Source organism: Danio aesculapii, chromosome 6 (genome assembly GCF_903798145.1).
Source record: "Danio aesculapii chromosome 6, fDanAes4.1, whole genome shotgun sequence".
NCBI lineage: Eukaryota > Metazoa > Chordata > Actinopteri > Cypriniformes > Danionidae > Danio > Danio aesculapii.
The window spans coordinates 30,599,128-30,623,588 of record NC_079440.1 but is presented as its reverse complement, the minus strand read 5'-3'; the positions used below and the strand labels follow the sequence as shown (position 1 = coordinate 30,623,588).

Genomic DNA, 24,461 nt, shown 5'->3' with positions numbered 1-24,461 from the left:
AGCTTTAAATTGAGCTCAGGTACATTCTCTTTCCACTGATCATTCTTGAGATGTTTCAGCAGCTTAATTGGAGTTCACCTGTGGTAAATTCAGTTGATTAGAAATGATTTGAAAGGGCATACACCTGTGTATATAAGGTCCCAGGGTTGGCAGTGCATGTCAAAGCACAAATCAAGCATGAAGACAAAAGAACCTCTGAGACAGGATTGTCTCGAGGCACAAGGCTGGGAAAGGTTGCAGAAAAATTTCTGCTGGTCTGAAAGTTCCAATGAGCACAGTGGCCTCCATCATCCATAAGTGGAAGATGTTTGGAACCACCAGGACTCTTCCTAGAACTGGCCGGCCATCTAAGCTGAGTGATATTGGGAGAAGGGGCTTAGTCAGGCAGGTGATCAATAACCCGATGGTCACTCTGTCTGAGCTCCAACATTCTTCTGCGGAGAAAGTAAAATCTTACAGAAGGACAACCATCTGTGCAGCAATCCACCGATCAGGTCTGCATGGTAGAGTGGCCAGACGGAAGCCACTCCCCGCCTGGAAATTGCCAAAAGGCATCTGAAGGACTCTCAGACCATAAGAAACAAAATGCTCTGGTCTTATGAGACTAAAACTGAACTCTTTGGAGTGAATGCTAGGCGTTACATTTGGAAAAAACCAGGCACCGCTCCTCACCAGGCTAATACCATCCCTACAGTGAAGCATAGTGCGTGGCAGCATCATGCTGTGGGGATGTTTTTCAGCAGCAGGAACTGGGAGACTAGTTAGGATAGAGGGAAAGATGAATGCAGCAATGTACAGAGACATCCTGAATGAAAGCCTGCATCAGAGTGCTCTTGACCTCAGACTGGGGCAACGGTTCATCTTCCATTATGGGGTAATGTGTGTAGAATTTTGAGGAAATAAATAAATTTAATCCATTTTGGAATAAGGCTGTAACATAAAAAAATGTGAAAAAGTAATGTGCTATGAATACTTTCCAGATGCATGTAGAGGTGATCAGGTTTTTCCTGAATGGTTCACCCAAAAGTAATATTACTGTCACCATTTACTCACCCTTCACTTGTACCAAACCTGTTTGAGTTTATTTCATCTGTTGAAATCAAAAGAACATATTTTGGAAAATGTTGAAAACCGGTAACCATTGACTTTCATAGAATTTATTTTTTATGATATGAATGTCAGTGGTTGCCAGTTTCCAGCATTCTTCTAGAACATCTTCTTTTGTGTTCAACAGAAGAAAGAAACTCATAAAGGTTTGGAACCACTTGAGGAAGAGTAGAGTAACTTTGTATTTTGGGTGAGCTATCCCTTTACTATAACCTAATGCATTAAGACAGTGTAGCCACATTTTAAACAAATAGCACCTTAACAGGTGTGTATTGTAGGTCTGTGGATGTGTTATGCTAGTCATGGGATTGAAATCTATGAATTACTGACTGTTTAATTTCCAAAATATTTTTTCCCAACAGCAAAATTCGTTTTTAAATATTAATAATAGTAATAGGGCGTCACGGTGGCACAGTGGGTAGCACAATTGCCTCACAGCAAGAAGGTTGCTGGTTCAAGCCTTGTGTGGAGTTTGCATGTTCTCCCCGTGTTCGCATGGGTTTCGTCGAGGTGTTCCGTTTTCCCCACCAGTCCAGAGACACGCGCTATATGTGAATTGGGTAAGCTAAATTGTCCGTAGTGTATGTGTGTGAATGAGAGTGTATGGATGTTTCCCAGTGATGGGTTGCAGCTGGAAGGGCATCCACTGCGTAAAACATATGCTGGATAAGTTGGCGGTTCATTTGGCTGTGTCAACTCCAGATTAATAAAGGGACTAAGCCGAAAAGAAAATGAATGAATGAATGAATGAATGAATGAATGAATGAATGAATGAATGAATGAATGAATGAATGAATGAATAATAATGGTATTAATTGAATGAAATCAAACTTTTTTTAAGAAAAATGCCTGTTGCTTCCAAGTAAATCATGTTTACAGTCTCTTTTTGTAGTTGAATATTCTAATAATAAATATTTTATGCTCCATCCAATTTCTAACAGGAAAATAAAGATGGTCGTTTAATTATTATTTATATTATCCTGCCAATCTGAAGAAAAGGGAAAACTTTAACTATTTTTATTTTTACAAAATGAAAGATAATACTGCCTGAAACAAGATATTCAGTCGACTCCACCTTTTCTGTATTTCCTTTCTCTGTTCTGTACACAGATTGCCAGCGAGTGTCTCACCCATGCACTCGCCTTTACTCCGAAACAAAGAGTGTGCCTGTGTGGGAGGATGGTGTCTGCCATTATTTGTGAGTGTCTCCTGCCTGGACGTGTCTGTTGTCCTGTTTGGGTCCAGTCAAATTCAATAGCAGTTGTATCTATTTTTTGCTGAGTACATGTTCTCACCCGTAGGTACAAAAGGACATATAAAGTTCAGCAGGATGTTTGTTTTAGAGAGATCTGTGAGCCTTTGCTGCCTAAGAAAACTCCACGTATGTACAACATGTTCAATACCTCTTGAATTGTCCTCTCTTTTTTTTAACTGCTGATGAAAATGTCTTGAGGATTAATTCTGTGAATATGAATAATTTCCTTTTCTATTCTCTCATCAGACAGAAGAACTCAAAAACAACAATAATATCGGTAGGAATCGTTTTTGTGGATAAGATATTGATATAATATTGCTGTCACATATTGAATGTTGTTTTCTTTTTCTGCTTTAGGAGGCCGAGTCAACTTCGGGGAGTAATTACTTCTCTCGGTTCAAATGAGGATGCAATACCATCATCGTTGGTCCATTTTTGCATCACTGGTCACCTTTCATTGTCTATACTGTTCTATGGACCATTTTGGTCCAATACAACTCCAGATCTGTAAATGACCTTTAACAGTATAATTAAGGAGATACCTGCATCAGTTAGCATACCTCAAATGTAAATATTATGAGATATTGAAATGTAGTGGCCGTCAAATCCCTCAGGGAATTTTTTTTTTTTTTTTTTTTGTAATTATTGCCTGTTCAGTTTTCAAAACCTAAAAGTATTTCCATTCAACAGTTCTTTAAAGCCTGGATCTCTTCAACAGAAAGATTGCACAAATATACTGAGGAAAAAAAGTCGCACCGTTGTTTCTGATTGTGTAAAGCAAAGCTCTCTGCTAGCTACCATGTAAATAGTGTTTATAGTCTGTGTTTTTTGTAGTTGAATATTTTAATAATAAAAATGTTAAAACGTCATGAGCGCTACTGTTTCTATCTAATGGGAAAGGATTGTAGGGTGAGAGGTTTTCACTGATACTTTATTTAATCACCACAAGATGTCGCTATATTGTAAAAAGGAAATAAAGTTGAAGTGACAGTATACCAAAAATGAGAAGTTCCGTTTACTCACACTCAAGTGGTTCCAAACCTTTGAGCTTCTTTTTTTCCCCGTAGAACACAAAATAGCCAGTTGGTAGCCAGTCGCCACTGACATTAACATATATAGACTAAATTTAATTTCTACAATATATTTTTTAGGTTTTAGCTTCAACTCTCAATTTTTGTGTGAACTATTTCTTTAACTGGTATTTTATCAGGCAACGTTTTATGACGCTGGTGGTCTGGCTTTATGGAACATGAGCCTTTTTCCTTTTCTATTTAAAGAAGCTATAAACAATTTACCAAAAACAACATATGAATTTGGATATTCCGAAATTATTGTACGCTGTAAAACCCAAAAAGTTAAGGTAACTCAAACCATTTGAGGAAACAGATTGCAACAAACCATTGTTTAAAATGAGTACTGTGAACCTAATCCATTTGAGTAAACGAAGAAATTATAGCACTGTAAAACCCAATAAATGAAGAGAACTCAAACCAACTGAGTACTAGTAAAACCTAATAAGTTAAGGCAACTCAAACCGTTTGGTAAACCAATTGCTACAAACCATTTGAGTTAAAATAAAACTAATCTATATGATTACTGTGAACTTACTTAATTTAAGTTGAAGTAATGAGGTATTTAATTAACTAATTACCTTCAACACTGAGTACAAAACTCTTTTCAAATGAGTAGAATGAACTTTCAGTAAATTTTGAGTTAACTACGCTCATTTTATTTGATTAAGTTGACTGTTGGGTTTTACAATGTACTAAAGCCACTGAAATGAGAAATCCAGTTTTCTGCATTGCACTAATCTTCAGTGACTGGATTTAAAGACGAGAAGAAAATAAAAATGAAAACATTGTCAAAGTGGTCCATGTGATATTAGTGGTTCGACTGTAATTATATGAAGCTCAAAGAAGACCTTTGTGTGCCAAAAAAAAAATAATTACCAGTACAAAATAGTAAATATTTAGCAGTTTTATATATTTAACTGCATTCAGAACATATCATGGTCTATGTGATATGGTTGTATAAGTTAGGAATACATTGATGATAACACTATCCAAAAACACAGCAGTTATCATCTGATGAATCGCTGCTGTTTTTCAAGTCTCTTGTTTTGTGACAAGATCACAACTTTCATAATTTAGATGTAATATGAGGAATCACTTTGTCATTAGTGTTTAATCTTCCAATAACATTAACCTAAATTTAACATTTTGCATAAAATTGAACAATTCTAATGAGCTATTTTAAATCATACTCTTTAACTACATGCATTGTTGTACAATTTTAATTATGTTTTCTGTATGAATAAACCAGTTTTGCCATAAAATTGCTGCAACGTTATATAAAGAAAATATTATTTATTATCACGTTGAAGGCCTTGCATGTTTATTTTGTGTCTCTGGCTGTCTCATTAATGTTTTCAGTCTCAAACTCAAATATCTAGACTGGCTGACCTCACTGTACAAAATGAGCCATCAGTCTCATCACATACTATAGGTAAATTCTAGCTGATATACACATTCAGCATGAGGGTAATTCTTGTTTTACATAAAAACATTTGACAGCATTGAAATGAATGAGAAATGCAGTATGTTGCACTGTATTAAACTTCATTGACTGGATTTAAAGTGATTGGATAATGAAGTTTCTAAAGCAAAAATATCCCAACACGCTAAAAATCTACCTGAGCCAAATAACCAGAGGACAAAATAAACATGGTGATGTACCAGTCTAGTTTATAACTGAAACAGTTGAATGTTCAGTGATGCCATGAAGCTGCTTGGACTGCTTCCACCAAACTACATCTGTTTCCATTGTGGGATCCCTAAGACATCACAATAAAAACTGACCCACCAATGGGGAAACTGGGCTTTCAAAGCTGTTGTGAACTTGAGCTCTTTCCCCATTAGTCTGCTTATTTGGTCAGAGTTTAAATGTCACTAATGAATTCACAAGACAAAGGTTTTGCTTCTCATAAACATAAAGTGAAGCTCCGGGACTCTCACACAGTAGTTTTCTGGTGGGGGTGCGTGGATAAATAATGACAAAATGACAAATGACAAAAATGTGGTTGTGATTATGAGAAATGTATGAGTAAACTGTACTTCACATTCTTGTGCTTATTTTTATATCTCACAATGCCTTCACTTATTGTATCAGTGTTTTGCCGACAGGAGGTGGACCATTTTAGGAATAGAGCCAGGCCACCATGTTCCTATCAAAGCCCAAACCACATCCCTATTAGTCACAATGTATCACAGAATCCTCATCAAAGAGTGGTTGGGATATGAGGAAACCATTCCAGCTCCAGATCTTTTAAAACAGACTTACAGACCTGAAGAGACCAGAGTCTTTCAGTTTTGAATGTATTTTATAAATGCTTTGATGGTTATAGGAACACAGAAGTGTCATTAACTTTGACAACAGAAGTGAAATTTATATATATAAAAATAATGATAATTACATCAGTAATAATAGAATTTTTATGGTTGTAGCTGTTAGGTTACAAATGTTGTCTTACATGTTGTGTTGTGATATTTTTTACATTTAATTTTGTTATTGTGTTAATTATGTTGCAATATACCAAAAAATGTGAATAATAATCATGTTTTAAAATAAATGACATATAAGATATAATATGACGGGTCGCGGGGCAGCAGTCTTAGGAGAGAACCCCAGACTTCCCTATCCCCAGACACTTCCTCTAGCTTCTCCGGAGGGATCCCGAGGCGTTCCCAGGCCAGCCGAGAGACATAGTCCCTCCAGCGTTCCCTGGTCCTTCCCTGAGGCCTCCTCCCAGTGGGATATGCCAGGAGGCATCCGAAACAGATGCCTGAGCCACCTCAGCTGACTTCTCTCGATGTGGAGGAGCAGTGGTTCTACTTCGAGCTCCTCCCGGGTGTCAGAGCTCCTCACCCTGTCCATAAGGGTGCGCCCTGCCACCCTGCGAAGGAAACTCATTTCGGCCACTTGTACCCGAGATTTTGTCCTTTCGGTCATGACCCAAAAGCCATAGGTGAGCCATGACCATAGGTAAGAGTAGGAACATAGATTGACCAGTAAATCGAAAGCTTTGCCTTTCGGCTCAGCTCCTTCTTTACCACAACGGACCGGTACTTTGACCGCATTACTGTTGCCGCTGCACCAATCCGCCTGTCAATCTCACGTTCCATTCTCCCTCACTCGTGAACAAGACCCAAAGATACTTGAACTCCTCCACCTGGGGTAAGAACTTTCCTCCAACCTGGAGATGACAAACAACCTATTTCCGGTGGAGCACTATGGCCTCAGACTTGGAGGTGCTGATTCTCATTCCAGTCGTGTCACACTCAGCAGCAAACCGCCCCAGTGCATGCTGAAGGTCCATGTTCGATTAAGCCAACAGAACAACATCGTCTGCGAATCACAGAGATGAAATCCTGTGGTCTCCGAACCGCACCCCCTCCAGCCCAAGGCTGCGCCTTGAAATTCTGTCATGCACTGGAAACAGGTCTGACTTATTGCCAGCAATGCGAACCAGACTCCTACTCTGTTCATAAAGGGACAAGACAGCCCTTAACAGAGCACCTCTTACCCCATACTCCCAGAGTACCCTCCACAGAATGCCACGAGGGACACGGTCGAATGCCTTCTCCAAGTCCACAAAACACATGTGGACTGGTTTGGCATACTCCTATGAACTCTCGAGCACCCTGGTGAAGGTATAGAGCTAGTCCAGTGTACCATGACCTGGACGAAAACCGCATTGTTCCTCCTTGATCCTATAGATTCAAGTAGGAGTGGTAAACTCTCACATTTAATTAGCCATTTATACTCAACACTGGAAGGTGAAATTCCTTCCTTAACACTCAAAAATAAAGCACGGAGAGCTGGCAGCTTGTTTTCCACAACTCTCACATGGTTGCCCAATGAAGCTATGCAGGGCTGTCCCCAGTCAGTACCTGGATTGAAGACCACATGAGAAAGCTAGGTTGCTGCCAGAAGTGGTGTTAGTGAGGTCAGCAGGGGGCACTCAACCTGCAGTCTGTGTGGGTCCCAACATCCCAGTATATTTATGGGGATTCTATACTGCTCAGTGATGAGACGTTAAACTGAGGTCTTGACTGTCTGTGGTTATTAAAAATACCAAGATGTCCAAATTTTAGAAGTAAATTTAATATATGGCACTTACAGGCTTTTGCATCTGAACTCTTCATTTGTACCTAAAGGGTTCATATTGCATACATAAACATACCTGCTAACACTTCAGTTTTTCCCGGAAGTCTCCCATATTTCAGCCCCATATCCCGCCCCCTCCCATTTTGTTGTTTCTCTTGGAAAACTCCTGTAATTTGAATGATTGCACTAATATGCAGGCTACATTTAAAGGTATAGTTCACCCTTTACCTCATTACTTTTCAGAAATGAGTTTTGGCAGAGCGAGATTTATTAACTTTGGTTTAGTAATAAAGTACATTTATTTATAAGTGAATTGAGACACAGACCAGTGTGACTTTCCAGGGAATACCTTAAATGTTCATCAAGCTATTTGGGTGTAGCTGACAGATATGAGGAGATGTTTTAACTGATGAAATGTGTTAACACATAACTGAACTTATACTTAGCATCTAGCGCTCCAGGAAAAAAGTGTGTGATAAAAATGCCACCTCAGGCAAAAAGAAAGAAGGTCAGCTCAGAATGAATGATCTGGTACGCAATATATCCAAAAGTTTAACAATAGTTAGAGCATGCTCACACACATGACATCTGTCAATAATCAAAATAATAATAAAATGAAAACACCCTTATATTTTCATTACAATAAATAACCATTGAGTAATTTTTACAGTTCCTTATGATTCAATTTAAAACCTTTTATTATTGTTTATACAGTCTCACCTTTATGTATTTTAGCTTAATACATAATGTGAGGGCAACACGGTGGCGCAGTGGGTAGCACGATTGCCTCACAGCAAGAAGGCCACTGATTCGAGCCTCGGCTGTGTCAGTTGACATTTCTGTGTGGAGTTTGCATGTTCTCTCTGTGTTCGGGTGTCTGGTTGCTCCGGTTTTCCACAAAAGTCTAAAGACATGCAGTACAGGTGAATTGGGTAAGCTAAAATTGTCCGTAATGTATGCATGTGATTGAGTATGTATGGGTGTTTCCCAGTGACGGGTTGCAGCTGGAAGGGCATCCGCTGCGTAAAACATATGCTGGATAAGTTGGCGGTTCATTCCGCTGTGGTGACCTCAGATTAATAAAGGGACTAAGCCGAAAAGAAAATGAGTGAATGAATTACATAAATGTGAATGAACAATTAAATATTTAGATTAACTTTAGTTTATTACCTTTAGCTTGACATAATATTTTGCATAACATTTAAATGTAACAGGTTAGTAAGACCTGTAATGACGTAGGCCATTCAGGAGTCTTGTCACCTATCCGTATCATTACATTAAACACACACCACCACCCCAGGAGCGCGCCCGTAACGTCTGTGCGTGCGCGCGCTACTTTTAAATGACCCCCCTCCCAACCGCCCCCTTTCTTCAATGAAAACTGAGATTGCGGAGGGGGGGTGGAAAAAGACCATGAAAGGACAGAGCTGGAGGACACTTTTCAGGACTGTTTGTTTGGGATAGTATTTGTGGCATGTCCTCCGATTTATTTTCATTTCAGGAAATAAAGTCTTGGGACGTTCTCTCAGGAAAAAGACAACGCTTTTACTAACAGCGTCCAACTGGTCCCGCTCGCTCCCGTGCGCTCCGTTCACTGAGATTGAGCGCGAGCTAACAGAAGTTAGCTGGACGGCTATCAGCAGCGGGTGAGGGGACAATACAGCAGAAGAGGGGTCGACAGAAAGCGCCGTCGTCAAAACCTAGTAGCATGTCGCCCTCGGGAAGAAGTAACTCAAGTTTTGGATGAGGTTCCGTGGCGCTGGTCGATCGCAGAGACTTTTTGAAGCGACGGTGGGCTGTGATGTTTCTGCCAGCGCGGGGCTCCGGTGGAGGCGCGGCGTCGGCGGTGTCCCGGGGTTGGCCGCACACGGTACTGTGGAGACTAGGGGGTTTCTTTCTCCTCCTGCTGCTCGAAGGGGCCCGATGCCTCGCCAACCCTAGTAATTCACCAGGCATAAACAATAACAACAGGCCGAATGTGAACATCTTCATGAGCGAGGAAGAGGTCAAGAAACTCCTAGGTGTGTATACTTTTTTCCCGTTCGCTCCGCTTTATTCCTGTGCTTTCCAAAGTTGTTCTTTGAAGGAGAACTTTTGTCACCCTGTCAAGCAAACTTAATTGCGTATAATTACTTTATACACAAGCGCAGGTCTTAGTTTAGTGCCGAGAAGTACACATTAGTTGTTTACAGTGTGCTCACAAACTGCTGAAACTTTGTTGTAGTTTGTTAGCTCTCCATATGTTAGCTTTAACAGGCCAAACAATTTGCAGCGTCTGCGTATCCTCCAAATAGAGTAAGCCTAAGACAAAATATGCATAGAAATGCTACAGAATAATCGATTTAAAATAGTTTGTGTGATTAGACTTGACTGTGTGCTCTGGAAGTTGAAACTTGTTGCTATAAAGTTTTCGATGGTTTCATGCTTGTTTGGTCAGAGCCCTTACGTTAATTATGTGCTGATTTGTATGTTTTTTGTCACGTGTATACAAAAGAGACAGGAGGATAGCTGATTTTAGGCTCTCTTTCTGTCTGATGTGTCTCAATTGACAGAAAAGCTGTAAGGATGAAAGCAGATATTTTCTTAGTTTAATTTAATGTGTGTCAACAAGCCAGTCCAGTAAATACTAAGCTGTATTTCTGTTGTTTTTTTAGTCCAACTATTAAAGGTAATTCAAAGGTTTGGTCAAAACACAAAACGCATTTTAAATGTTATATAATTCAGAGGCACAAACTGAGCAAAACAACAAAAACAGGCACTTTTGTGCTGTTGATGTTGTTTAAATAATGAATATTAATATTAATGAAATTCAATTGTGAGATATTTATGTCATTCATTTATTTTATTTACGACTTAGTCCCTTTTATTAATCTGGGGTCACCACAGTGGAACAAACCACCTTTTATATCAGTATAACTAAAACATTTTCTAGTATTTTGTAACTGTAACTCATGTTATAGATCTAATATATAACCACGCTATCTGTTTCCATGCCTTTGTTATATTGAAATATGCTTGCTATATATAAAAAACAAAACAATTCAATGCAACACTGTAGTTACTGAGACTCTGTTTCTCAAAACTGAAGGTATTAAACATTTTTAGAACAAGTAAACACAGTTTCTTGGTTAAGTTCAGTAAATGTTCATCTTGAATGGTTAAAATACTTATAACAATATAGAAGTCATTAGCAAGTTTACATGATAAAGCATATTGAAGATTTCACATCAAGCAGACATGTGCCACAACCTTTATTCATTTTTAAAATTATATTTAAAGGACTTTTCTTGCTAAAGTAAATGATCAATCATAGAAGGCATGCAGTAAACTGTGTACAATTGCTTTTCACCAGGGCTTTAGAAATGACTGTGTATAATATGATAGTGTCCATGTGTCATAATGGAAAGCACATGACTGTATGCGTGTCTGACATTTTGCAGTTTGACTGTGTGTGGTTGTTTATGGCTTAACGGTTGTAGTTAAATGTTCAGTTTATGCAGAATATTTGAAGTCCTCTTTCTATGAGGGACCAAATGAAGTGTTGTTTGTTGTATTGAGTAATTGAATTAGTTTGTGAACTTAAGGTAAAAGTTGTTACACTCTCGCTATGTTTGTATTCAGAGTAGTTTTTTGATTGGTTGTTAATTGCTGGGTATTTGTGACCGGGCCTATAAACATTCATAATCATTGCTAATGTCACAGAATAGTTAATGAAAGGGTTGGGGGTTGAAGCATCAATTTCCTGCTGGAAAGAGGAATCAGAGATGAGGGCATTTTGCAGCAGCTGGGTTTGAACTTGCTTTGAGGGCCTACCCTTTCAGCCCAAATTAAGCACAATTTCTAGCCGACTGAAAATAAAACAGAAATTATATATGGCATTTATGTAATGTGATGCAAATGCTGTAGAATTTTGTTTGAACTCTGAATGTTTCCATATGGAATATAATGTTTCAAATGAGGCTGCTGCACTTAAACCTTTTACATTTGAATGCTTTGAATTTGTAAAGGGTTTAGCTTTGCCAAATGTTTGAGATGCATCTGTGGTGGTTAGATTTGGCGTTAAATCCATATGCGGATTTTAATGTCTGATGCCAAAAAAAAAGCTTTAATTTTTTTGTAATCCAATAGATTTTATAATGTGTCCAGTTTTATTATTTTTTCTAAGCAAAATATTGACTATCATCATATCATATCCTTGCTTTACTGAAGAAACCTCTAAAATTCAATGCCAATTAAATGCCAAATATGTTAAATTAAGAAAATATGATCACACATGTTTAGAACAGGAATCACTTGATCTAAAGACTGTAAGGAATCACATTGTAATCCAAAAATACTTATTAAACTAAACCAGAACCAGTGCCTGCTGAAGAATCCAAATGCGATGGCGCTGAGTGGGTTTATTTGAGCTTTTCTGAAATGTGAACAGGTTTGAAATTCGATTGTCCTCCCTCCGGTCTCATACCTCTGTTATCCTCCGAAAAGCTGACCTGCATAGTTTTGTCACGACTGGCTTTGAGAACAGAACTCCTGGATATGAGAGCTTCTTTCTGGCTCACTGCATTTCTTTCTGTCCTCTGTGATGATTGATGAACTTTATGGTGGGATTTTGCACTCTTTGATGATCATATCAGATTGTTCACATCAACTTGTCGCCTGTAGTTTTATGCGGGGTGCTCTGCCATTTGTCTTGGCTTCAACAGAGCTTTAGAAAAAATGAAGGGGAAAGTTGAATGGAGCTGTGCTGCTTGTAAAAATGTGCATCTCATAATGTCACTTGCCTTTAGCTGTCCTTTTTGCTGTATCAACAAGAGTGCATTCTGAGATGCTGAAACCTACTCGGATTACATTTATTCTGAATACACCTGAAGGACATATAAAGTAATGTTCTGTTGCATAGCTTTTCTAGAATGCAACTTTTCTCTGTTAACATGATTTTTTTGGCTTTATTTTGGAACCAAAAGCACCTTGTAATGCTGAAGTATACTGAGGGCCATTGTAAGTAGGAGAAGCCCCTGAATGTATTAATCACAGGGATATCAGCCGCTTATAATTTTCTCTGCCAGTGCATTCGAGAATCAGGTGTCTGCTGTTGCGCACCGGAGTCTGATTACCTCTGATGTGGTTCAGAGATCCTGTTTTGTGACTCACAGGATTCCTTGATTTAGAAGTTTATGGTTGTGGTTATGCAGAGGCCTTATTTTGGTGCTCGAAATGAGTGTAGGTTTCAGTTTTGTTTTTGGAGCTGAATTTATTTTGGTGAAATGAATGTACAAACGTGTGGCATAGCTTAAAATTCCTATCATCTTCCTCCGCTATACTATTGTAGTTGTAAAATCTGTGATTTCTGGAGTTAGCACTATTTGATTGGTCAAATATGAATCAATATGGAAATGCTGCTGGGCAGTAAATGTTTTTAAATATACATATTTGTACCTATAGGATATCCATGTTAGTACCTAAATCATACATTTTAGTATCTGAAGTGTACATATGAATTCCAGAAGCATACATATTAGTACCAAATAGAGTGTAATTGCGTACTTTTTGAAAATTCACCATTTCTGTGACAACTTTGTATCTTTATTTCTGACAATGCCTTTATTTCTAAAATGCCTTTTACACTAATTTATTTTGCTTTTACAATGCTTACTTTTTTTGGCTACACCTGACGTTCCCCATATTACTCTGACACCTTTGACCCATGTAAAAGTGTCTTGAAAATGCTGAAGACCCCATTTTAGTTTGTAAATGCTGGTGATTTGTTTTAGTGTAGACAGACTGAAATGCAAACATGAATTGTGAATTCATGCACCATGCGTTTTAGTCTAAAGGTCTTTACACACTAAAGTCCGAAATTTCGTATGCATTTTTCGTATTTATGCGCGAAAAATTCGATGCATATAAATAAATCCATTCCTAATATACGTAAAACGTTTCAGAGTCAATTTAAGCAATTTTCTACTCCAAAGTAGAAAAAGAGAAATAGGCTACATATTGTGTTTATCCAATATTGCATAGAGGAAGCAAAGTTCAGCTCATTATCAAAGAGCTGCACTACGATTGTCCTGGAATGCAAAGTTTATTTCAGGAAATCAGTGGAATTGCAGTGGACTGAAAGCAGACCAAGCTTTGTATTATAATGTCTATGAGCAGTACGTCAAATGGACACATACACACACAACAAGCAGCAGCAGGGGAGAGGTGCGCCAGTCACTGAATCCAGGGGTTCTAAACTGTCCGCCACATTCTGTCTTTATTTTATGCACTGTGTTTGTCAAAGTTATCTGTAGCTCAAATGACGGCATTCTGTATTTAGCTTTTCACTTGTACGGTGGATCTGAACTGTTAAAACAATGCTTAAAGTGCTTTTTCGGATACACCCGGTTCAAATTTTTTTATGACAGTCTGTCAATACGATTCACACAACGTGAGGCTGAATTTATTTTTTAATGTGCGCAAATTAGTGTGGACTGAGATTTTTCTGAAACTCAATAAAACTGCTTGTTTGGGCAAGGAGTGTTCTCATTCTAAAAACGTTGCTTTAAAGCTAAAATGCAATATTGTCAATGGCACCTAAAAGTGTAACAAATCCAGATCCTTTTAGATCACACACAATGGTTCAGGATGTTGGTTATTGCAAAGTTACGAGTCATTTAATCATCACAAAATTTAAGTTAATCTGCAAGAAGATGTGAAAGAGAGCTCAATTCAGTACTCTATACAAAGAGCACACACTCCTGCATCTCCAGCGTGCCAGTATCGAATTGAGTTTTTCATGTCATCTTGGGCTAGTATGGACAAATGCACACAAACTGACCTCAGAATTCCAGACATGGTGACTATCCTCATAAACCCATGTGGTCTCCACTGAGCACAATGGCAGTGCCTTCTGCATACTCACTCACCTTCTTGTTTTTATTTTTATTTTTTATAGCTTTTTCAGTATTGTACTGTTGATGTATTCTTGTAACAATAGTTCTGTTGATGGTATGGTCCTGAACAATGTTGATGCTGAGTCTACAGTCTGTGATGATCCATTTAGTGATGGATTGAGTTTGCTTTGCAGTTGTTGTTGTTTTATTAACAGGCTTGTGCCTCTGCATTCAAACAGTGTCCTTTGACAAGTGCGGCTGAACTGGCATTTTGCTTGCATGTGCAAAAATATGTTTGAGCGAAGATGCTACTTACAACTTGCTGTGCTTCAGTAGAAAGACAATTCATCACTACAATAGGTTTACACAACTTTTGTTTAATTCAAACTTTACTCTAGAAGTATTTTTTATAGTGATACTTGGCATTCAGCACATGCACTTTGTCTTCATCCATCAAATATTATCAATCACACAATGATATGGCTGCAGTCAATGACTGCAAAAAGCTGGGGTCAAACCGTATCAAATGATTCATTTGGGTTAGAAATATTAACGTGTAAACCCTTCAGATTAATCATGTTAGTTTAGACAGGGTAGTAATTTTGTTTCTTGACAAGTTTCAGTGAAACTATATATAAAAGCATACTGATCCTTGGTAGTAAAGGAAAAACGTTAAAGACTTCAATTATTCCAGTTGAATGTAATGTGAACATTCTGGTGCCTGTTAAAATGTCTTCCTCACAAAGACTTATGCACACCCGACATACATTTTTTTTTTAATTACATTTTTTTCGTAGGACCTACTTGATAAGACCTACCTGAAAACACCTTTAATTTAATTTGTATCTTGGACTAGTTGTGTTTATTTGTGCTTTTACTAATTTGCTTTAGTTCTCATTTTCTGCATCCAATGCAGTGTTTGTATATATCTATGTAACTTTTGGCTTTGGCTTGTTGTTTTTGCTCCTTTTTTGCCCTTATCTAAAAACGGATCCAACCCATGACTCATAAGCTATAATGTGATTTAGACAGTGAGTGAGTCTTATGATCCATTGTATCTCTGTTTATATCATAACCTTATTCGTACTTGCATGCCAACAATTAAAAGGTTTTTGGTGAAATGTTACCAAAAACAAATGAATAAAATTAAAAATGATCAAAGCATATAAAATAGTATTGTTTGTCGATTCTATCCCTTTGTTTGGTATGGTGTCACTTATGTAGCGTTTAGTTTTTTGTGCTGGCATTGGCAGAGATTTATTCACTATCTTCAGTAGGTCTATTTGGTGTGTGTGTGTGTGTGTGTGTGTGTTCATTTTCAGGGTTCGTTCGGGTGCTGGAAATCTTGGAAAAAACTTGATTTTTAATATAGTGTTTTCAAGGTTAGAAAAGTGCTTGAATTTTGGACAAAGTGCTTGAACCTACTTGAATTTGAAATTGCAGATCTCGAAAGTCGTTCACCGGATGCGCAGATATAGGAGACATTCTTGCAGAATGCATATTTGCACCTGAAAACGCCAAACGCACTGCTCAGGAATGGTTTAAAACAGTTGTCATGTCAACTTGCTGCAGTAAACAAAGCCTGCAATGCCTGCCCTGCCTTAAAGCTCTTCTGATTGGCCCACTGCTCTTGAACTGAACGCGAATGGATTGGTCAATATCAGGTGTCAATCACTCAGTTACCGCTTTCCTTCAAATAACAGGGAGCTACAGCAGCGAAAATGTAAAGCTCTGAGTACGAGAGAACTCATTTTAAGCATGATATGTTCCATTTAATCCTTCATTTAATCGTCACGATGCTGTCAGTCGTGCAACTGCAGCGCGTTCACCATCGTAAAAGGGCTTGAGTTCACTAAGATTAAACTAATATTGCCGCTCATGAAAAGACCGGTATTGCTAATAAGATTATATGTATGCAAATAATCAGTTATATGTCAGTATCCACCTACCCTGTTTGGCCTACTCCTGAATAAGCTAGTTATTTTTGCAATATGTTTTGTTCAGTGCAGTTTCATTTTTGCACTATTTTCATTGCAGATTTTTTTCTAAACTCAACAGTCTAAAGGGCACTTCCTTGCTAATTTAAGCTATTGTGTGCTTCACGCCATGCCATGTGAGGGCTGCTCAAGATAAGCAAGCCAGATATTTTTCCCCTATTTTACACAGTGTTTATTGAAATTGTATTTATCTGTCTGGTCTGGTGATTGTTACATTTTATATGTTACATAGAATGCCAAGACAGAGAGGTGATACATTTTGAACCATTAAACATGTTTTCCTTTAACCCCTTAACTGTCACCATTTGACTGGTGGGACATTTGCATACAATTACAACATTATCTAAGTCCTAACCTAAAGTAAATAAATCAAATAATAAATAAATAATATTGATGAAAGCTTACAAACTATGGTTTCCATATTTGGTCATTGATTTTCAAAACAGTTGACATAGGAACAGTTAAAAGGGTATATGCAGAGCTAGTGTTTTTCCCATACTGATAAACTTCCAGTGACCTGTTATTGTGAGTTTTTTTCCATTTTATATGGTTCCTTTTAAAGCATCGATGTTGTAATGTAATTAAAATAGAATCAGTTAAACAGACTTTGGCATTAATTTAGTTGCTCAAGTGTAAAACGAGACAAAAAGCCATTTACTCACACACGCCCGTCAGAATCGGCAGGCTAGCGCAGAAGCTCCATTGAATATAATGGGGTAAAATAAATGCTCATTTTATAAAGACATGGTGGGAAAAATGTAATTTAATGCAGTGCTTCTTGTACAATCTCAGACCCACTTTATATTGGATATCACTCAGCCAGTGGAGATCGCTAATTTTTAAAGAAAACAGACCTTAAACGCACTGAATTTGCATTGGCATACACTACACCGGAAGCAATTAACCCAGGTTACTGGCAAATTAAAAGTCCTATTAGCATGCTTCGGCATATACCCCATCAATTTGGAGTAAGAATATTCTCAGACTCAAAAGACTTTAATTTGTTGCATGAATTTTGAATAGCAATGCCACAAGTTTGGTACTACACCCAAACAAAATCTGACTGTAAGCTAATTTTTGAGATATGAATCTTTGGTAGAAATGGATCTAATTTAAAAAGATACTTCATCCAATAACTGAACTTTTTTTTTTAAAGCCATTTTTTGGGTGAACTATCCCAAAAAAATTATTCTCCAAAGTATTCAACAATTTAAGTTGAAATGTCATATTGTGTTTTTTTTAAATAGTACAATAAATTTAATTGTGAAAAGGTACATACAGCATATATAAACGCAGTTTACCGTGGTTGTTAGGTGCTGGAAAAGCATAAAAATGCACCTTGAAAGTGCTTAAAGTGCTGGAATTTGAAGTTGGAAAAGGTGTAAGAACCCTGTATTTTCTATGGTGTGTAGAAAATAAACTTAATTTGCCATGCTTTGGAAAAATTATGAGATGGCTCACTTGGAAGTTATTGGCTTGCTATAGAGTATGTACTCCTTTCTTTTTCAACCTCTACCATTTTCTTTCTGTGCTTTTTGTTTGTTTTCTCTGTCAGACTCTTGTCATTTCCTGTCGTTCTCTCTCTGAGCTTTCTTGAGTTCTGTAATTCCTTTCACAGATCTTAATCTATCCTCCTCCCCTCTCCTTTTTCCGTCTGCTTCAGAGCCATGTCAGTGAAAGTAACCTCATCTTTTATGTTCTATAGTGACGAGATCCGATTGTTAATTTAAAATGAATGCTTTAGACGATTATATTTGATGTCCATGTTTACATTTTATATGACAGTCTGCTCTCTGGGATCTGGGTGTTCACTTTGTATGGGATTAAAGTAAATGTGGTGGCTTTTAGTGGTGTAACGATACACCAGTGACATGGTTCAGTTTGCTTCATGGTATTGAAGCTACAGTATGGTATGAATCAGTTTCGTTCAGTTTGCCAGGGGGTAATGGCTTGTAGTGTGGCACCAGCACCAGAAGATCCTATGAAATTGTGTACCTCAATTTTTCTTGTTCGTTTTGAATAACATTAAACCCCTACTGGCTTCTCTTGGGGCTGGTTTGTGCCCCAGGTGTGTGTTGATGGTTACTAAAATGTTTGTTTTTCATTTCAGAGCCAAGTTCTGCTCCATTTGTTTTTAGTCTTGGCAGTCATTTGATGCATAAAGGATGTCATTTAATTAATTTAAATTTGTGGAGGTCTATATAAGAAATGTGGACGGATGTAAAGCACTGCGATCTCAAGGAATTAGAAATGCAGTGAAAAAGGACATGGAAGCCCTAAATAACTTTTAGTGATGTAAATGTTCATCCAAAACCTTGTTTGCTACAATTGAATATTTCTCCCTTGTAAGGATCTATGGCTTCTGCTGTGACATCACTGCACCGTTCACCAAGCCTCAGACTGTTATAGACAAAAGAGAGAACGTTCACTCTCTCCATCTGAATCTCAGCACCATAGGGATGAAAAATGTCAACTATCCAGCTCTCCATTGCTAACAGACAGTGTCAGCCCTCTTGTGTCTGAGTTATTTTGGGGATCATTAGATGGCCTTGCACGGTGTATGGGAATTCATGGAATGTTTAGGTCATGAAACGCATCCACTCTGATTTACGATGTAAACTTGCACCCTATGAAACGTTTTTCTCTTGTAAAAAGTAGAAATGCTTCAAATAGATATAACAGACAGATGGCTGCTGCTCTTTTAAAGGGCTCCTATCATGCAAAATCAATCCAAATTAAAGATCAAATCCACAAAAATCAAACCAATTTAGAAGCACAGTCATATTGGAGTATACATTTTTTAATTTTTTTTATTTCCTGACTATAAAATAGGATCTAAATCTCAGCAATTTTGAGGCCCACTGCAATGTGATGTAAAAGTGTAGTTTCCCTCACCCACCGAATTGATTGGAGCGTTTTAACATGTTTCCATAGTAACACATATAATCATGTCCACAAGACAGGATTTGTAAAGAAACTTTTAGCCCTAAAAGATCTGTTTCAACTCTCCATGATCAGCTGCACCTCAAGAAAGAGTTATACAAGTTTAAAATGTGTAAAATAGGCATGGGACGATAACCATTTTTAAGGTATACTGCGGTTAGGAAAAGTCAAGGTTTTAAAACTGCCAAAATTTTCTGCTATACTGTTCCTAAAGTATGTGTAAGAATTTTTTTTATTATTATTTTTTTATTTTTAGGACAACAGTATCTCCAGCAGAAAAGATAGCCATCCATTTTCAGAAAAGATGCCATTTTAAATTGTAAAAAAATCTGTTTTTGAAACTAATGGAGACAGCAGAAGTCAATGATTGATTTTCATTTTTTAGCCTGACGTGTTTACTGCTCCAAAATATTTTAAATCTTTCAAAAATAAAATATAATGTTTTCAAAGGGGAAAAAAGTTTGTTGTTTTTTTACCCAGACATTTAAAAAGAATATTTTTTTAGAGCAGTGAGCACAATACCGTGAAACCATGATATTTTTATCCAAGGTTATCATACCGTCACAACCTTATACCGGCCCATGCCTAGTGTAAAACAGTACAGGTTTGTAGTAAAGAAAAGACACTATGTAATTCATAACCGCTGGAATCAGCACAGCTGCATAGTGTCAGTGCAACTATAAATGAGGACACTTGAATCACACAACAGGAGTCCTGGTTTGTGGACATTTAAATCAGGTTTATTTTATTAAGCAGCGTAATGGACATCCATAGAGCAGTGTATACACATTCTGGAGACACCAAACACTGGGGAAAAATGTAATTATTTTACGTTAATTGATTTAATTTGACTACTATGATGACAATTATTTTAGTAACTTTAAAAAATATATGATTTTATTGTTAAAGAAAAATTACAAAAATGGCAAATAACAGGGATGGGCAATTAGTTTTCCCAATTGACCACATTAGACATGGGGGCGATTTCCTGCATGTGGTCCAGGTGCCGTAAAATTGTGTAAATTGCAGTAGTATAGAAAAGCTTGTCTTGTTTTTTTTAATTGTTATAGTTAATATAATTTCAATAGAAACAACTGCCAACATCGGTAACATACATAAATAAATCCGATGTATACATTAAACATATCATTGAATGAATGGCTTTGGTTAAAAAAAATAAAAATTAAAGTAGTGGCTGGTTCATGATGATATATATATATATATATTTTTTGGAAGGGCAGTAGTCAGAATTATAAGGAGGGTCTGAACTCTCCCCGAAGTTCTGCTGCCATGACACCAAGTTGACGGTTTATTTAGTTTCTGCCATGTTTTCCGCAGGTGAGGTCTAGCCATCCTCATATCAATATTAGTTTGCCTCATTCAGCTTGCTGAATCTGTGTCATGGCTATTAGTGAGTATAGCTATGTTTCCATCCAAAGATGCAAAATAAATTTATGCGCAAAGCTGGAATATCACATAGAAGACGTGTGAATAAAGCAGCGTTTCCATCCAATGAGTCAAAGAGAACAAAATCATCACTTTCTCATTAACTGGCAAGAAATCATCAGTAAAAAATGAATTTGCTGTGGTAGGAAAAGCTGTGTGATTTTATTCATTTTTTTTATTTAATAAATTACTTGCGCCTCAGAAGACAGTATGCTGACACGCAACAATCAGGCAATCAGTATGCAGCACAGATGCTCTTGACAGTTCTGCAGGTAATTCATAATATAATAACACTAATACTGAAACGGTTAAGGATGGTAAACGGTAAAAAGATGTTTTACAATGTGCTCTTCTGGTTTGTCTATTCACAGACATTTTTACCATCACATGATCTCTTATAACAAAATCACATGACTTTTTTTAATGTGCATACTGGAATTTGTTCAGTAAAAGTGTTTCCATCCATCTAGTTTTTGTGCATCTGTTCTTATCAAATAAAAACTTTATCTTACTCAGTTATGCGTATTTTCAAAATGTATGCACATCATGCCGATTCCATCAACCGTTTTTTTAATGCGCATATTCAAAATGTGCATAAAAATAGGTGGATTGAAACGTAGCTAGTGAAACTCTTATGATTACTCTGGTTGGATGTACAGTTCAACAAACTAGTCTGTCCACAGGAATAAAAGCAAAAGCATTGAAAGCGGGCAAAAGTGGCATAGAAAGAAGGCTGAATTAATGCTGTCATCTTACCAGAGCATTTCGATATGCAAATAATTTCATAACATCATCCATATTGAATGAAGAAAGTGATCAACATTATGGATATTTCAATTAATATGCAAGTGCCACTTTGCTTGCTTGTTTATCTGCAGCCCTAGTTTTGGTTTACTATTTTGATGATGAAAAATACACTTTTGATGGTGTAGACCACAGGTGTCAAATCCAGTTCTTGGAGGGCCACAGCTCTGCACAGTTTAGTTCAAATCTGCTTCAACACTTTACCTCTAGGTGTTTAGACAAAACTGAAGGGCTGTTTCTCAGCTTGCAGTTATCCGTGTTCTTGCATCCTCTTGTTCTCATGTAACTTTATCATCAACCACCAAAGTTCAGTTCCAAAACTCAAGACCGCAGAAACGGAGGATGCATGAGAATTCCCGAATGTGTTCTTGATATCGAGGACACATTGATGCTGCCTTGAGCGCAAAACTCGCTCGAAGTTCCATAAATCATTGCGACTGAATAAAGGAGGTGGGAAGTGCAGCATTTAATATAGATTTATTATTAAAATTCCGAGATTAAACTTATTTGTCTCAGGAGTTTCCCTAAATGAGACTATGAAAGTACACATGACCATGACAATCTTTATAAAGGCATAAACACATTAAGGGTGTTTATTTGCTGAAATCTGTTTTATTTGTATTGTGCAAAGTATCTTTGTAAGGTTTTCAGGCATAGTATGTATTGTGAAAAGGGGAAAAAACAATATATTGTATGAATGCTGTAATCTTTTAAAAAATTTCCATTAAAAGCTTGTGAAGGTCATGTGACCATCAGAAAGAACCAGGGAAGAACGCAGCATCTCATTTCTCACAGGATGCGTTCTGTGTTCTCACGGTCTTCTGAGTTTGTCCTTCTGAGGTAACTTGGCAAGACCACTGACGTGATGATGTGACCATCAGGAAGAACGCAGCATTTCATTTCTCAAAGGACGCGTTCTCTGTTCTCGTGGTCTCCCGAGTTTGTTCTTCTGAGGACACCTGGCAAGACAGGTCTCCACAAGAATGCAAGTCCTTTCTCTGTGTTCTTGGAATTGAGAAATGGCCAAGGACTCAATTAGTTTATCAGGTGTGTTTAATTAGGGTTGTAACTAAACAGTGCAGAGCTCTGGCCCTCCAGGTACTGGATTTAACACCTGTAACTGACTGTTATTTACTTACTTTTTTTGCAGTCTGTTGTAGTTGCTTTTGTGTATTTCACCACAACTGTATGATCAAGATGGAGGCAACACGAGGAGACAGTGGCTGTTTCTCAATTCCAAGAACACAGAGAACGGACTTGCGTTCTTGTGGAGACTGGTCTTGCCAGGTGTCCTCAGAAGAACGAACTCGGGAGACCACGAGAACAGAGAATGCGTCCTTTGAGAAATGAGATGCTGAATTCTTCCTGATGGTCACGTGATCTTCATGCGTTTTTAATGGAAAAATATTTAAACATTACAACATTCATAAAACGATTTATTGTTTTTCCCCTTTCAAAATATATGCTATGCATAAAAACATTATAAATATACGTTGCACAATGTAAATAAAACAGATTTTAATAAGAATTTCAGCAAACAAACACCCTTAATGTATTTATTCCTTTATTAAGATGTCCATGGTAATGTTTACTTTTACCGTTTCATTTAGGGATACTCCTGAAGTAAATAATTGATATATCTGAACTTTAATAATAAACCTGTATAAAATGCTGCACTTCCCACCTCCAGTCGCAATGACTTCTGGGACTTCTAGAGTGAGATCAGTGCTGAAATCTGCATTGAGGTGCGTCCTCAATATCAAGAACACATCCGGGAAGTTTCACGCATCCTCTGTTCTTGTGGTCTTGAGTATTGGAACTGAACTTTGGCAGCTGATGATGACGTTACATGAGAACACGAGGACGCAAGACCGCATATTGGGAAACAGCCAGTGTATTCTGCTTTTGTCACAACTAGTTCTTTAACATCAGCTCTGTCTCACTGACTACTTTAGCCAGTCTAAAAGAAACCTGAGAAATCTGGCAGCTCAGTTTTGTTACTACTTCTTGCATACTTTTACTGGCCAAGTGAGTTTCTGTCTTGGATCAAAGATCTGAGCTGTATGTTCATACGATACAAACCCTGGAGAATCATTCTCTGTAGAGCAGCTCTTGCGATGGGCTGTCTGACCTTTTCTCTGTAGTGTTTTTCCAGAGCAGTCTTCATCTGATGTTACAGTGAAGAACCACTGTCTTGTGGAGAGTTCCCTGCTCACTAAATAAGTCAATATTAGATCCTTACTCTTACAAAAAATGTTTCGTTTCTTAGAGATGTAGGCCTTTGTCTTCACTAGGCTTTCTCCTCCGACTCCATATTAGGAGAGACCTCAAGAGGTTAAGGAATTTGGCCTGGCCCAGCCTTTATCAGTAGTATCCATGGCAGCATGAAAGGGAGGTGGATGTTGCTGATTTAAATCAGCGTGTTTGTGTGGGGTTGATCCTGATGCTCCGAAAAACGGCAAGAATGGACATGAGAGGCGTTCACCCACTTCAGTGTGGTATGAGGTGATCTCATTTAATCAAGAGTGTCCGACTCACCACAAGACATTAAACTTGAGAGACGGTTCAAAAATGCATTCATGTTCACAGTTTTTGTAGTATTTTAATTATCTTAATACCATGTCTTAAGCAGATGCAATGTCAAGCTGCATTACAGTTATATTTGCCATGTTAGTCTAGTTTTTTTTGTGCTTTTTTTAACTAACAAGCCACTATGTTGTTGTGGAACAAGCAACATGGTTTCTCTTTTTATGGAATGGGTAGAATTGTCAGCAAGGTTGTTGCCAACAACTGTTGTTTTTTAACTTTTTAATTTTAGTTTGAATATCATTTTGCATGATTTTAACAGCCAAAACAGAAGATGAATAA

General features: G+C 37.6%; 2 protein-coding genes across 3 annotated transcripts in view; both read left to right on the top strand.

Annotated features, from left to right (window-relative positions):
- Positions 1–2,996, top strand: part of sned1 (sushi, nidogen and EGF-like domains 1) — a 61,069-nt gene extending 58,073 nt beyond the window's left edge. Inside the window, exons 29-32 of the mRNA XM_056459948.1 lie at positions 2,218–2,305; positions 2,409–2,488; positions 2,609–2,639; positions 2,720–2,996. Of these exons, the coding sequence (XP_056315923.1) occupies positions 2,218–2,305; positions 2,409–2,488; positions 2,609–2,634 (194 nt within the window). The 3' untranslated portion in view covers positions 2,635–2,639; positions 2,720–2,996. The remainder of the gene's footprint in view (positions 1–2,217; positions 2,306–2,408; positions 2,489–2,608; positions 2,640–2,719) is intronic.
- Positions 2,997–8,888: 5,892 nt separating this feature from the next.
- Positions 8,889–24,461, top strand: part of ryk (receptor like tyrosine kinase) — an 89,140-nt gene continuing 73,567 nt past the window's right edge. For both annotated transcript variants that reach the window (XM_056459947.1, XM_056459946.1), the window contains exon 1: positions 8,889–9,549. In XM_056459947.1, the coding sequence (XP_056315922.1) occupies positions 9,330–9,549 (220 nt within the window). In that variant the 5' untranslated portion in view covers positions 8,889–9,329. The remainder of the gene's footprint in view (positions 9,550–24,461) is intronic.